General features: G+C 44.2%; 1 protein-coding gene across 1 annotated transcript in view; it reads right to left on the reverse strand.

Annotated features, from left to right (window-relative positions):
- Window positions 1-15,966, reverse strand: part of CDH4 (cadherin 4) — a 413,863-nt gene that overhangs the window by 84,675 nt on the left and 313,222 nt on the right. The window contains exons 5-6 of the mRNA XM_059862675.1: window positions 10,850-11,005; window positions 2,733-2,877 (exon numbers count right to left, since the gene is read on the reverse strand). Coding sequence (XP_059718658.1) covers window positions 2,733-2,877; window positions 10,850-11,005 — 301 coding nt within the window. The remainder of the gene's footprint in view (window positions 1-2,732; window positions 2,878-10,849; window positions 11,006-15,966) is intronic.

A 15,966-nucleotide genomic window follows, 5' to 3' on the forward strand; every position in this document is an offset into this window, starting at 1 on the left:
CCCTGCAGCTCAAGGTCACAGTGCCGTGCTCAGCCTCTGCTCTGCAGCACATTTCTGATGCTCTTGCTCTGCACAATTTCCATGGGTAGAGCTCAAGCTCCATATATCCTTTTTTATCTGGGTTTTTTTAATTAAATCTGGGCAAAATTCTGACTGACTTCAAACAGCCACTGGCTGCTCGTTCTAGCTGCCCTCAGAGCCAGCATTTATTTGGGATACTCTGATATCTCTCATCAGAGGTGTGCAAAATTAAGAACATTGCAGATACTGTCGTAATCAAGTAATCCAGCATTTTTAATCACAGCCATTATAAATGGGCATATGGAAGATGTGAGAAATAACAATTGCACAGGATATCCAGGGAAGCTTTTTCAGTCCTCAGGCACAGTTCAGCAGCACTGAGCAGAGGAAAATGAATGCTGAACTCCTGTAACATATAACAAGATTTTTTGGTTTGCTTGAAGCATGGATATTCACACATATGCAGATATATTTTTTTAGATGCATATACATCTCTAGCTTACTGTTGAATCAGTACTGAACAAATTTTGCTGTTACCTCAAAGAATATGCAGTGTCTTTCATTTCTCAACCGCTGCCAGAAATAATCATGAATTCTGGTAACGTATTTCTTCTCTTGCAATGGCTGGTGGTACCTCAGTTGTTACAATATTCTGAGGCATCTTCGACTAATAAAAAGTTTCTAAATATTTGCAAGATCTATCCTTAGCTAAATACATTGTCTACACTTGTCTCTGCACAAAAGAGGGACACATAATTTTGAGGCAAAGGAGGAGCACGCAGATATTCCCTTTAACTCCATGACCTCTCTATCACTTTCTCAAAGGCACGAGATCATGTTTCTTGCCAAGCACACAGAATGAGGGCCTCCAATACCCAAATTCCTAGGAGGCTCAACAAAAGCAAGGAAGAGAAATTCAATACTAATATAAACCTTTAAAAGAATACCGATTAAACAGGAGAGAGAGGAAAAAAAATCCTGACAAATACATCAAAGACAAATGTAATTGCTTTTGAATAAAAACAGATTGCTTTCTACCTTCCTGCCTTAAAGGCAAGTACTCCAGCCTGGGACAGAGAATACCAAAAAACACTGCTAGAAGCAGAGGCACAAGTATTTTGTAGGCAAATTATCCTGTTCTATTTAATAGCTCAAAGGCTTATCTGGATTTCAGACAAGAAGAGGATGCAATTTACTGCTTCTCTGACAGATGAACAGAGCTAGTTAAAACATTTGGGAACACTTTGAATATTGATCTGTCCTCAAATAAGATGTAAGAAATTTGATTTGCTATGGAAATGTTGTATCAATCTTCAAACCATTATATGCCCCAAAGTGGCCTTCAAATGAAAGCTGGAAAAATGCTCTGGGAAGATGTAATCAGAGCTGTCAGCTCAGGGACTTCTCACGTTCCCTCCTCCAAGCAGAACCAGGATCAGGACTTTGAAGCTGGGACATCACCACCCAAAGGAATCAGAAAGGGAGCTGTACCTATTCTTTGCTCAGAAATAATGTCACGTTCTGTCCCCACCAGGTGTCCCCCACAGCTGCCCGTCCCTCACAGTGCTGGAAGACAATCAATCAGGGCTGTGAATCACCTTGTTAAAAACAGTGCCCACCGGAGACTGCCCTGTCACACCTCCGGCAGCAGAGCCGCTGTGATAAATGTTTGCTGACACAAACCAAAGTCACGGGGTATTTAACCCCTCAGCTGGCAAACAACCAAGGAGAGAATCTGGGCAAAAAACTCCTTCTGATTTCAGGAGACTTCCAATTGTACTGGCGACACAGAACAATTTATGTTCAAAGAATGGATGCAGTCATTGTAGTTACACCCAGCAATGAGCTAAACCAGCCCTGCTCCCATATTGGGAACTGCAGGGTTACACCACACTTAAATAACAAATCAACAGCAGAGTTGGAAATAGAACATTAAAGACCTTTATAGCTCTGTTTCTTCCAAGCATATAAATGTGCTCATGTAAAAATCATCACTTTTCCCCATCCAGCTTACATCCTCACTGATTTTTCACCCATAAATTTCCTGTAATTCAACTTCAGGTTTTCCCCCATTTTACCCTCTGTTAGAATAGTCTGTGGGGACAGAGGATAAGCCTGCAATTTCAATGTGAATATTCCCACTTCTGCAGGTTTCCATCAGGTCCCAAGTAAGAAAGTGTTTTCTTGAGACAGACCCTTCTTTGGAGTCTGACTGGATGCCAGATATTGAGTTGGCAAATGACTGAATTAAATATCAAGGAGGAGGATATTGAGCATTTGAGACTCAGGGTCAGTGAAAGGCCACTGCCAGGCTGGCTTTCAGTGCTCTGTAATTACAATAACAGCCCTGTACGTGTGCAGTGAGTGTATGAGAATGGAGCTACAGAGCATTACTCTACAAAACTGCTGCTTTTACAAATGTATGAGAATGGTGCTACAGAGCATTACTCCACAAAACTGCTGCTTTTACAAATTCCACAGCCAGGAAGGGACCACCAGGATCCAGGTTCCCTCCATCCCAAGTCTGCACATTCTCTTCATCCAGAAAAAGATGCACAATGGGATTGTTCTCACCTCCATCAGTCTTCCACCACCAGCCAGCAAGAGCAAACCTCTCCCTCATGCCCCGTGTTCCCAGCAGAGCCCAAGCCACCACACCACATGAATGGCTGAAAATCTGGGGAAGTTTGAAACTTTTTTGTCAACTGTACCTGGTTTAGAGCCTTCATCAACAGATCCATTATAGACTTGGTTGATGAACTCTGGCCTGTTGTCATTCATATCAATCACGTAGATGTAAAGGTCAATGGGATTCTCCACCTTGTTTCCATTCATGTCCACTGCATGAGCCCGGAGCTGGGAATGAGCACAATGAAAGCACAGTATCAGCAACTGGATTTGTTGCAGAATGACACACTGTTTTGCAAGGATTGACTTTACATCATAAATACTTCCTCAAAATTGAATGGAGCCAGTATCCAATTCCAGCAGAAAGCACTGACACGGTTTCCATCTACACTCGACTCACAGTTTTTCAGAGCTTAATATAATATTGAAATAATATTTTGAAACAGTGATTGTCAGTGGAAACACTTCAACTCTGGTGCAGTGATGCTATCTTATCCCCTTCACAGCTCATAGACCACTCTATTTTAATTTTTAAGACATATTGAACCTCGTCTGACAATCTGAAAAGCAAATTTTGCTTAGTTCCAAATAAAGTGAGGAAATGATTTTGAGTGAGAAGTTTCTTATGGGAACCTGCAGTGTTTCACACCCATAAGACTAGGGATTAGTAAGTGAAGAGATTTCAGCATGATCTTAGTAATGTTTATTCTTTGTTTAATCATGGTCTCCAGGAACAGCAACAGCTACCGACCCCATTGCTCTGTGCACCAAAAGACATTTAAAAAGTCCCTTTCCTTCAAATAATGGGAGCCCCCATGGCACTAAGAATGCAATTTCCTCAGGCTTCAATAAAATACCCAGTGCTGAGGCATTTCAATAACCAGAGCCACGGTGTTAAGCCCTCAGTTAAACTGGAACTGCAGCTCTATCTTATTAGCAATAACCATCAGTAATAATGCCCAGAAACAAGAGCATCTGTTTTCTGAACAAAAGAGACAGATACAGCATGTCAAAATGAGTAATTAATAAAACGAAGCAATCACAATAGTCTGGAACAATCAGTAACCAGGTGAAAAAAATGGATAGCTTTCTCATTAGAGGGAACAGATGGCTACTGTAAATGGTGTGTGGCTGAATGGTGTCGGGAGGGAAGGGCTGCACGGCCCCCGACCCAGCTGGCACTGGGGAGGCTCTGCCTGCCTCTGAGTGCTGCAGATTTTGGCCACCATCCCTCTTCATCTCAGCCCCTGTGAGCACTGCTGAACCTCCACCCTGCCACGAGAACTGGGGATGGCACTCGGGATGGCATCACATCCCACAGGGCTGGTGGGCTGGGGAACCGAGGCTTCAGAGGATGCCAGCTTCACAGAGTCACATCATGGGCTGGGCTAGAAAGACCTTAAAGCTCCTCTAGTTCCAACTCTGCCACGGGCAGGGAGCCTTCCACTGGACCTGGGTGCTCCAAGCTCCATCCAACCTGAACACCTGCAGGGATGGGACAGCCACAGCTCCTCTGGGCAACCTGCTTGTGCCAGGGCTGGCTGGGAGATGGGGCTGAAGGACAGGGACACACCAGCTCTGCCATCCAGCAGGATGGAGGCCTCTGGTCCCTCCCAGCAGTTCCCTACACCATCAGGCTGCTGCTGGGAGTCAGAGCTGACTTTACAGGGAGGTCTCCAGCTCCTCTGATGCATGCCAAATAAATGTGCTAATTGCATTAGCCCTGGTTCCTGTCTTTCACTCTCGCTGTGCTGGTGATTGATGCAACTTTCCCCTTCATGTATGGTGCTCAGAAGTCCAGAGCTTAACAAAAGGACCTGCACACCATTAGGATGGGCTGGATTAACATTTAATCAAGCAAAGAGAACAAACTACCACATGAAATGAGCTGGGAGAAAAACACTTTTTTTTTTTTAAAGGAAATTAAGCAGCACGTTTTCTTTAAAGCCTGAAGAAGTCCAGCTTTGCTTTCAATACAGGGTGTACCATTTGTGTTTCATGACTTGCAATGCTCTTAATATCTGCATTTCTTTCCTACATAGGAACTGCTTTGGCTCCCACCTGTTGAGCTATCCTTCATCATGTCAGATGTAGCAATTCAATAACTTTACAGTCAGAGGTCAGACTGTCTTTGAAAAAAAGTAATTCAGAGCTAAAATTAAAGTTATTATCTTCAAACTGAGGCAGCACTGGGCTCTCTCTTACAGCATTTCCAGCAGCGGAAATGGTTCCATTCAGAGATAAAGCAGAGAGCAAAGCTGGTATCTCCCCCCTCAGATCTGACTCTCCCCCTGCAAATTTTTAATTACATTCGATAGCTTTTGTTTGAAATCTCCAGGAGTAAGGGATTTCTCAGCAATGCACATCTATCTGCTTGTTGCACTCACTGAGCACATGTACCCATCAGCGCATTACTGCCTGCACTCCAGGCAAAAAAAATTCAATAAGCAAGACTGCAGGGATCTCATCAAACCTGTGGTGACATGCTCAAGTGCCCTGAGCCCAGCACCAGCACTGGGCCAAGATATGGGAGGCAGGGCGGTGCTGGCACACTGGTGTGGTCACTGGTGCCCTGGCTCAGCATCTGCAGTGCCAGGAAGATGGCATCCTCTCTCCTGCTCCTTGTTTTGGCCTGGCTTCAGTGAACATTTCTACTTTTTTCCTTTTGTGCTTCTTTCAGCATTCATTTTCTCTGCCTGTTCTCTCTGAACAACTCCCATGTGCCAATGCCTCCCTATCTCCCACAACATGTGGCTTCCCTGTGGTCAGTGCCAGCTGTGGCAAAGGGAGAAGGGAGTCCTGAGCCACAGGGCTGAATTTCGACTCAATGGGAGGTCTTCTTGCTAAAAACCATTCTTTGTTAAGAGACAATTCCTCTTTAGAGACCATCCTCAGCAGACAGAGCCAAGGAAGGAGGGACTCCAGGGGGTCAATCTGTCTGCTGGGAAACTGGCAGGATCTCCAAGGCAGGTCTATACTACATTTCCCTTCCCTTAATTCATCTTCTCCCTCATTCTTTTGTCCTACTTTTGGTATTCATGAGGCATCCTCAAGCTGGACAACACACTTTGCTCTGGAGCCATTCTTCAGTGGCTGAGATGGGGCTCATTTCTGTGAGCATCACCTGGGCCACAGGACACATGCCAGACATGGGGCACGCACAAGTATTCAAATGGGAGCTGGTGGGTGCCTGAAGAGACAGTTAAGAAGCATTTATAAAGTTAGTTTGAAATATTTGCATTTTCCCCAAGAGGAAGAACATGACAGGAATGAAGAAGGAATAAAATGAAATCAAATACCTTGCAAAAGATTCTGAAAAATTAATACATGTAGCCAACTAATCTCTAGCTGATGCATCATCTGCTGTACCAGCCAAGGAGCTGGCTCGATATTCTTTAACAAATATTGTTTAAAAGTGTGACAATTATTGCTATCATATTCAGCAGCAGCTACCACAGGTCTCTGAGGTTTTCCTACTGACAGTTTCCAGTGTAAATGTAGCTGTTGGCATACAAATGATTTGGTATCATGATTATTGATTACACTGGAGGCTAGTGGTATCTGAAGGTAGTTAGTCAAAGTCAACACAGCGAATTGTGTTAAATATGAATATTACTTAGGCACTAATACTACTAATACAAATATACATTATCAATCAGTGACAGAGCCTTTAAGGAATAAGCATACAATGTCATGCCTAATTTGTGTGCTCTTAATTGTGATTAAAAGTTCAATTTAGAGCATTGTGACACAAATGGCTGGCATTATTCAACATGGCTCAAAATACTGGAATTATCCCTTAATTTGTAGTCAAATTGTTTTGTTCCTTTGCATTTAAAACAACTCTGTCAGTCTATAATCCACCTGTTCTGCTCCAGCCATTTCTGAGGGAGTATTTCATCAGCCTGAAGCTGACAGTGCACACATGTGTCTGGAACTGGATTAGGACTTGCTTCAAAGTTTCCCTATAATGCATATTACTTGAGTATCATAAGCAATGATTACTTACTGACATGTTTATGCTGATGTCTTTTGAAAACAGAGCTTGAAAAACGTCTTGGAAAACTAAGCTACCAATTTTCTATCCCTTGTACTTGCCAGGCCTAACTGCAGCTTAATATGAAACTGGTGTCTGGATCAGAAAAGACATTCAGAGCCACTAATTCTGTCAGCAGCACAAACGGGACCTGGGGAGTGCAGCTAAATAAGGCCTGGAGAACTCATGCATATTAAATATCACTACCTGCTGCAACTTCCTTGGCATGCAGGGAACATTTCAGGGGCTGACTGCAAGGGGAGATGCAGTGAGAGGGCAGAGAAATCTGGGGGATGTGCCCCACGGCTGTGTGTCCCTTGCTATGTATTCCATGGCTGTGTGTCCCATGGATGTGAGTCCCATGGATGTGAGTCCCATGGCTGTGGGTTCCTTGCTTTGTGTCCCATGGCTGTGTGTCCCTTGCTGTGTGTCCCTGGCTGTGTGTCCCATGGATGTGTGTCACCTGCTGTGTGTCCCTGGCTATGTGTCCCATGGATGTGTGTCACTTGCTGTGTGTCCCTGGCTGTGTGTCCCATGGATGTGTGTCCCTGGCTGTGTGTCCCATGGATGTGTGTCCCATGGATGTGTGTCACCTGCTGTGTGTCCCATGGATGTGTGTCCCATGGATGTGCGTGTCCCTTGGCTGTGTGTCCCTTGCTGTGTGTCCCTTGCTGTGTGTCCCTTGCTGTGTGTCCCTTGCTGTGAGTCCCATGGATGTGTGTCCCTTGCTGTGAGTCCCTGGCTGTGTGTCCCATGGCACTAATGACACCAGGGTGGCTCCCAGGACACCACTCAGTGCCACACCACAGTGTGGGGTTGGTTTAGTGGCTGCAGAGCCCTTTTTGCTTTTCTCTGCTCACATTTTCAGCTGACTCTGCGTCTGGGATGCCTGCAAGGTCCCTGGGGAGTTTGTGCTCTGGTTTGGAGTGCAGACACAAACAGATGAGGCCAAAATACAGCTGAACTTGCTATCACCAGCACACACAGCACCTGGGCAGGGGCTGTGAGTCCCAGAGGCACATACATCTCTGCATAACTCAAGCTCAGAATGATCCTCCCTAAAAGTTCAAGAATGATCACAAAAACAGGGGAAGTTCTGCTGCAGAACTCCTGATCTAATTAGAAAAAAATCTGTTTCACCTTAGGGAATGAGGCAGGTTTCATCAGACAAATGACTTGCTGAATGCAGAGAGTCTTAAAACACTAGTATTTTAAAAATGGTAGTCCTGAAGCAATACAGATAATTATGCATAAGAAAATATGTGTTGAAAATGTGGGAGTTAATGAAACAGAACTCCTGATATGTAGCCTTACAAAGACTTGCAAATTATTGTTCTTTCTTTTATAATTAGTTTTTAGATTACCTGGGAACAAAACAGCAAGGACTACACTCGAGAGTGTCAGAGATGCTGAAAAGATTTGGGTTTTTTTGGGGGCTGCAGAAAACCTGAAGCTGTGTAAATGCAGCCACCTTCAGCTGGAACACAAGGCTGCATCAGACACAGAACCCATGTCCTGCTGGGTCAGAGGGACCAGTGGTGCCTTGCAGCTCCACTGACATTCTCACTCAAGAGCAAAGCTACTAATTCAAGCTGAAGGAAACCACTGCAGGTCTCAAACAAGTGTAAAGGTGGCCAAGCTCTGCAGTTCACACCCAAGCTGCACCTCAGTCACTGCTCTTCCAGCACTCAGTTCAAATCTGGCTACATGTTGCCTTTTCTATCAGATAGAGACTGGGCTCTCTGAAGTGGCATAAATTCACTGACTTCTTCAAACCCCCCACTAGCCAAAACTTTGGACTTTGTTTTCTTTCTGGAAATTTTTTCTCATTTTCAGCACGGTAAGTTTCTGCTCCAGCGTTTGGGTCATTGCTTTGTGCATGGTGTATTTATAAAGGCTTTGTAAAGAGTTAGTAAATGAGAAACTGATGGTTCAAGAAATCATCAATCCACTGCTACTGAGACTGAAGGATCTAAAGGTCATTTACAGACACAACTTATAATCCTCTTCATCACCTTCTACTATTCTCCTAACAAAGGTTTTTCTATCATTCAGTATTCCTGTCTATAAGGTCTCATAACATAGTTATCAGTTATTCTCTCTATAAAATACATCTTCCTGTAACCTTCAGAGTGTGACTATGCTTATTTACATATGGATGCCACTAGTTCAAGGTTTCTGTGAGGCACAGCAAAGGCTGGAAATCCTGTGGTACGTACAAGGCAGATTCATCCCACCACCTTTGACAAGGCAAGAATTCAATTTGCTGAATTCACTGTGACTGGTAGGTTCAGTTCATTTTTAAGGGGCACAGGGTTTTTTAGGATGGAGGACAAAATCTGTTTCATCTCATGTTTTTGACTGTGAGTGTCTGATCGCAGACATCACAGCGGCTCCATCAAAAGTCTTAACTTTTTTATTATTGACTGGACTCTTATAATAACCTGGCACTGCTGAAACAATATCAACAACACTGAGATGACACACACTTTATCTCGAATATTTCTTCTCCAAAACAACCTCTCTTCATATTTTCCTAGGCACAACAAACAAAATAATTGTTCTTGTTCACAGAGTATAAAATAATTTTTCTTCAGATCTCCTTTTACCCAGGGGAAATCTCTTTTTCCACCCAACTAAAGAGGTAATCTATTTTCTTTATCTTTCCACCCCAGCCCAGAAGCTGTGTCAACATGGTTAACTGGATACCTGATAAAGCTGACAGAATGTGCATCTCCGACGGCGCCGTTCGGGAAGCGGTGTCACTGGAAGTGACCCGTGCGCTCCGCCGGCATCCCAGCATCCCTGGGAAGGGCTATTACCACGCCAGGAGATGGGCTAAGGCTGATAGCAACCCATGAAACAGCCTTTCACAACCACTCCAGCAGACAACTGGAGAGCAGATGCAGAAAATGTTTGAAATTTTGCAGGGCTATCATGCAAGGTGCAACCCATTCTTTTAGCAATTTGTGGGACTGGATGTGCTGTGCAATTACACCGTGCAATAGAGGAACTGGGATTTATATCACAACACAGCAGTCACAATTACACTGTGAGCATTCTGCAGGTAGAGCATTTTATGAACTAGGATAGCATGAGGCACCATCACTTTTGAGTGTAATTAATCTTAATTAATTCCCTGATATTTAATATTAGCCTATCTACGTATTTAAAAATCTATCTGACACACCCCCATCATACTGCCTGAACATCTCCTGGTGAATTAAAGTGAAAAATGACTATAGTAATTATTGCATGTTTAGATGCAGTAATGATTCTTAAATTAGTAATTTCCCAAGACATGCTAATGTAGCAACTGGCTTCTCATGGTTTTGGGTGGTTCAGTCTACACATAAATTTGCATGGATTTAACAAGTAGTGTGAAGTTGCACCATTTAAAACAAATGACTGTGTCTGAAAAAGACATCAGTTTATCTCCACTTTCATATAATCACAGAATTGTTTCGGTTGGAAAAGCCCTCTCAGATCAAGTCCAACTGTTCCCCCAGCACTGCCAAGCCCATCACTCAACCATGTCCTCAAGTGCCACATCTACATGGCTTTTGAATCTCTCCAGGGATGGTAACTTCACCACTGTCCTAGACAGCCTGTGCCAGAGCTGGACAGCCCTACTGGGGAAGAAATTTTTCCTAATATCCAACCTCAATTTCTCCTGGCACAGCTTGAGGCTATTTCCTCTTGTTCTGTCACTTCTTACTTGGGAGATGACACCAAGCCCCATGTGGCTACAACCTCCTTCCAGGGAGTTAGAGTGATGAGGTCTCCCCTGAGCCTCCTTTTCTCCAGGCTGAGCCCCCCACAGCTCCTTCAGCTGCTCCTCATCAAACTCCCTCTCTCCACCCTTCCCCAGCTCTGCCATCCTTCCCTGGACATGCTCAATGTGGTGAGGGGCCCAAAACTGACCCCAGATTTGAGGAGTGGCCTCACCAGTGCCCAGCACAGGGGGACAATCACTGCCCTGGACACTACTGCTGATCCAGGCCAGGTGCCATTGTGGCCACCTGGGCACATCTGGCTCACGTTCAGCTGCCACCAACCAGCACCTTGCATCGGCTTGGCTGATTTAGCATGCCCCTTCTTGAACCCAGCAATTCTGCTTTGAGCTCGTGAGCCCAGCTGCAAGTCAGGACGTTTGATGCTCACGTGGTAGGAAGCTCTTTCCTCCCTGTCCATCGGGCGTGTCACGTACATCCTGCCAGACACAGGGTCAATGTTGAAGACCTCCATGGGCGGCTGGTCGGCTCCCACTCCAGTGATGCTGTACCTGATGTGGATCTCCTTGTCCTTATCGGAACGGATCTGGAGGAAATAACACAGACAGGAATCCATAAGCTCTGGAGAAAAGCCAGATGGATGTTTAAGCAACTTTAAAAGATCTGAGCCTGAAGGCTGCAGAGATGTAATACCACTGTCAGTCCTGACAAGGGAGCTGAATGGCAAAGATCTGGTGAAAAGCCATGAAAAGTACATTCCACAAAGTTTCAGCTATTTTGCTCCTTTTTAATTAATGAGAAATCATTGAAATTGTGACTTTTCAAGTGAGATGTGGAATAGCCTAAAATGCATAAAACCCACTGTTTACATATTACTGAAACCCTGGTCTCCTGAAAGTGTCCAAGTTTTTTTAGCCATACCCAGAGTCTCCCAGCCATTAATCATTTCTGAAAATGCTGTCTGCAAGCTCCTCCATTGTATTCTCAGTCCTGGTGACTGTGCACAAAAATACTTCCATGAAATTCAAAGAACGGGGCTGTTTGCTCCTCTTTGTCCAACCCTGCTGGCTTGACAAGGCCAGGCTGGGAATGCCCAGTGGGATGTTACCATTTCATGTGATTATTTGTTGAGGAAAAGCATGTTCTGGACACTGTTTCTGAAAGCCCTTCCCTCCTGCACCTTGAGAACAACACTGCAAGCAGAGTACAGCACAGTGAGTTCCAGGAACCTTGGATACAGGGCTGAGGAAAAAAAAGAAGGGAGGTTAATATGTTGTCCTAGCAACCCTGACTATCTCTTTAAACACAAATTTAATTTTCTGATCAAATGCTGAAAGAAGTTCTTGCAACAGCATGACTATTCCCAAAAGAAAGTGCAAGGTACAAATAAATTACCACCCCCTGCACCATCACAAAGTGTCTTGGCACTGTAAGAAGCGATGTGCATAAATTTTTCCCTAACAGGTCTATGAATACAACGAAGCAGTGGGAAGATATAGAGCCCTCGTAGCTGAATGCATGTTGGCATCTCTGCTACAGCAGCTGTACCTTCAGAGGGGCCTGAGTAAACTTAGTGGGGTCCTGTGTCCCCCAAACTGCCTGGATTTGGGGAGAGAAGGTAATTTCCCATGGGAAGAGGAGGTGGCTCTGTTTGTCAGGCAAAGGAACTGAGATGGGGCTGTGGGCTGCTGCACACTCCTCCCATATGTGACCTCCTGCTATTCCTTCCTCTCCTGACACAGGAGGCTGACAAGATGCTGAACGTGTCGGTGCAGGGCAATATCAGATCCCTGGCTCCCAGAATCTCCTTTGATACCTTTGTCCAGATCATTACCAAGTTTGTACTCTGTTTTCTTTGTACTTCCCCCACCAAGCTGTCTGCTCTGCTAATGGCTAATCATGTCAGTAATTCCAGGCACTGCCAGGATTGATCCGCGCGGCACCTGCGCCGCTGGAGCTGCAGGTCAGGGAACAGACACAGCTCCATTTGTCTTCTCTCCAAAGGATTCACTGCTTGTTACACTGTTAGCACTGAGAAAACTGACTGGACTTACGCTGGTATAGTCACTTAAAAGAGGGCCTGGGGACACTGAAAGTGCCCTCATGCTGCACAGGAGGATTTGTCCAGATTTATGTGGGGCTAGTGGGTATTTGGAGGAAAGACCCAAGTAGAGGAGTCATGAATTCACCTTTCATTAGCAAATCGGTGGGTGAGGAGGGGTGTACTAAAATCAAGCACTGCTTGCACAACTGTGGTTTCAGTTTGACAGCTGCAGATCACAGTCCCCATTTTCAGAAGGTCAGCTCTGCCCTGCCAGAGGGAAGGGCTGGAAATTGAGCTGGTGGCAATGTCTGTGCAAGTGCACAGCTCACACCAGGGAGCTCAAGCTCCAACCACCTACACCCACAGCTGGAGCCAGGCTTAAGGTAAGTGGAAGCAGGAAGACACTGCTGGACCTCCAGCTTTGAGCCAGGATGGGGCTCCCACCTTACAAATTAAAAGAGTAATGTGGGACACGTAGCCGTGTGTCTTTATCAGCGTGTCTGCTCTAAACAAACAGCTCCGAACAGACTATAATGTAAATTTACCCTCAAAAAAAAAGTGGAAAAAACTCAAAACAACCCAACAAAGGTATTTTGCACTTCTACCCAGCCCTGGCTCAGCTATGGCTGTGCTTGAGCACAAACACCAAAGAGCTAAGCAGACACTCCAGGGAACCAAAATGGGAGCAGTTTGAACCCGAATCACAGAAAGGAAGAGCCTGTTAGTGGACATTTTTCTGCTCTATTTCCTGTTGCATATAGTACCCAGATCCCATTGTGATAGAAGCATTAGAAATGCATAGAGAGAGACAGAAACAGGGAAAAGGAGCCTGGATTTAAATATTCAGTGCTAAAGGCACTATATTTTATTTTTGGGAAACGCAGATAAACAGAAGCTCTCGAAGAAAGCTATGTACAGTTTAATAAAGTGCACGCTATAGGATGTCCTTGCAGCACTTTTATTAGCATTAATAGGGTCTAAGCTGTCTGTATGTAAATCATTGCAGATCTAGGAGATGAAATACATCATAAGACCCACAGCCAATTATACTGAGAGAAATCCATGAGCTAATTATACTGCATTGAGCAAAACAAAGATGGGGGAAATACTGCAAATATTCTGCAAAGACTTGTTATTTGCTGTTAATTGCAATCATAGCACAAGGGTTTGCCTGCTACCTGTACTTAAATCCATTTCCAGTAAATATACAAGGGTGTGAAGTGTTCAGAAAAAAAATAATGTAAGAAGCAGCACTTGTCACAGAAAGTTGCAAAGACCATTGACAATGAAGCATAGTACATTTTACTACCAGGGAGATATTTATCACACACATGCTTTTTATATTGGAGCATATAATTTTAGCCTCTTAATGAGATTAAAAAATAATAAAAAAAAGATTTTTTTTCAGTAATCCTGTAACATTTTGACCAAAGGTTTCATTTGCCTAATTCCCAGGGTGCAATTTATTAAATCTTGTTGAGAAGTTAAGAACATTATCTGAACACAATGCAAGGTTTACTTATTTTGTTGAAACGGTTCCTGGAGCAGTTTACAATAATAGTAATAGTAATAATAATAATAATAGTAATAATAATAATAATAATAATAATAATAATAATAATAATAATAATAATAATAATAATAATTTCTCACTATTCCCAAGGAGCTCATTAAATCAGGAATAAAAATTACAGGTTGGGGGAATTTACTGATTCAGTAGGGAGTTACTTTTTCCTTTATTTAGCCTGGGAAGTGTGAAGATGGTAACAGATCCATATGATAATATTCTGACTGGAGAACATACACATGAATTTTCCTTTCATTTATCTCTCCTTTTATAATGCAGTCAAGAGGTATGCAGGGCTCTGGGTTACAGAACAGATGGCAGAGGGATGGTTTTCCTTAGCTGCATTTATACATTTTTTACTTGGAGAACCCTTGGAGCTTTGAGCTTCTCCAGTGCTGGCATGATACAACTCTGCATATGATGATGTGAGCAGGATGAATGATGATGGCTGATGACTGTCATAAAAGGAATTTGCTTGCAAAGCAGCTTTTATGCTCTAAAAAGCCCCTCCGGGATGGAGCTTGGAGTGGATTGATTCACTGGTGAGGGAAAATGTCCCAGATCAAAAGGCAATTTATGTTGGAAGATGCAATCCCTTGTTCCCATCCTACCTCGTGAACACAGGTAGCATTTCCATGCAGGAGCCCTCAGCAACTCTGACAGATACAAATGGACCATCTGGAAGCTGTGGGAGCAGCCACCAGAGCCCCAGAGGGAAGCTGCAGCAGAGCCAGGCACCTCTCTGGAGCTGCCATCCCTCTGCCTGGCTGTGGCCAGCAAGGACAGGGTGGCCTTGCAGCCCTGCAGTGAGTTCCTGGGGCTCAAATCACTGAGGCATCACCCAAAACACTGCAATGTGAGCTCAGAACCAGAACATCCAGAGCCTGACTCAGCCCTTGCTCCTACAAAGCAACCCCAGAAACAGGAGGAATGGTGCAATTTCACAAGATGGGCATTTTCTACTGCAGGCTCTGATCTAATAATGAAAATGTTTGAAAATTAACATTACAATACAGGGCTGAGCCCTTCCAAGCTGGCCTCTCCTCAATGTCACATTTAGACAGAAAAGCAGTGTTTGTGGCACAAGATTCCATTCTGCTTTTACAGATAATATCTTAGGGGTGGTGCATCTCCATCAGGATTTACTGGGTAACAAAACCATTCCCACAAACTTTACTGGTGAACAGAATTTCAAGTGGTGAGCTCCTCTAAGGGATCAGATTTTATCACTGTTTCTCCTCTGCTGCTCCACACCCTTGTGCTCTCAGCACTGCCCTTTCTTGCTGCAGGGGTTTGGATTCACAAGCCCTCCTCCCTTGTCCTGGCAGTGCCAGGAGCCACCAGAGATCCCTGCAATGCTCCCATGCCAGGAGCAGGGCTGGGACAGAGCATGCAAAGCTGTGGGGTCAGCAGATTGGAGGGCACCAGTGAGACCATCAATTATACAGTTTTTGGAGCATGACATTGCCAGGAAAAGAAGTGTTCCAATGGAGACTGTTTAGAGAGCAGTAAAGAAAATGCCTGGAGGCCCAGGAAATGGGGTGTGTGAGGAAAAGCTGAATGAACAAGGACAACTGAGCCTGCAGAAGAGAAGATGTGACTGTAACAACAGTACTCCTGTACCTAATAAACTATATTTAGAGAATTTCATAAGGTGATGTGGTCTGGGTTCTGCCCATCCCTGCACTGTGCCTGGAAATGTATCTGGAGAAAGCAAAGCAGGACATTTATCCTCTGTTGCATTTTCCTTCCATGGAATGAACCAGAAAATAAATTTCCTTTGAAGTTCTTTGTCTTGCTCTACAACATATGGAGTCAAAAATGCCCTTCAAAAAGCACTTAGTTTACCAAATCTCCCACAGAATAGTATGCAACATTTGCACTAACATGACCTGGGGATACTTAGACTCGATTTTTTTGTTTTATAAAACCCATT

Source organism: Haemorhous mexicanus, chromosome 18 (assembly GCF_027477595.1).
Source record: "Haemorhous mexicanus isolate bHaeMex1 chromosome 18, bHaeMex1.pri, whole genome shotgun sequence".
NCBI classification, from domain to species: domain Eukaryota; kingdom Metazoa; phylum Chordata; class Aves; order Passeriformes; family Fringillidae; genus Haemorhous; species Haemorhous mexicanus.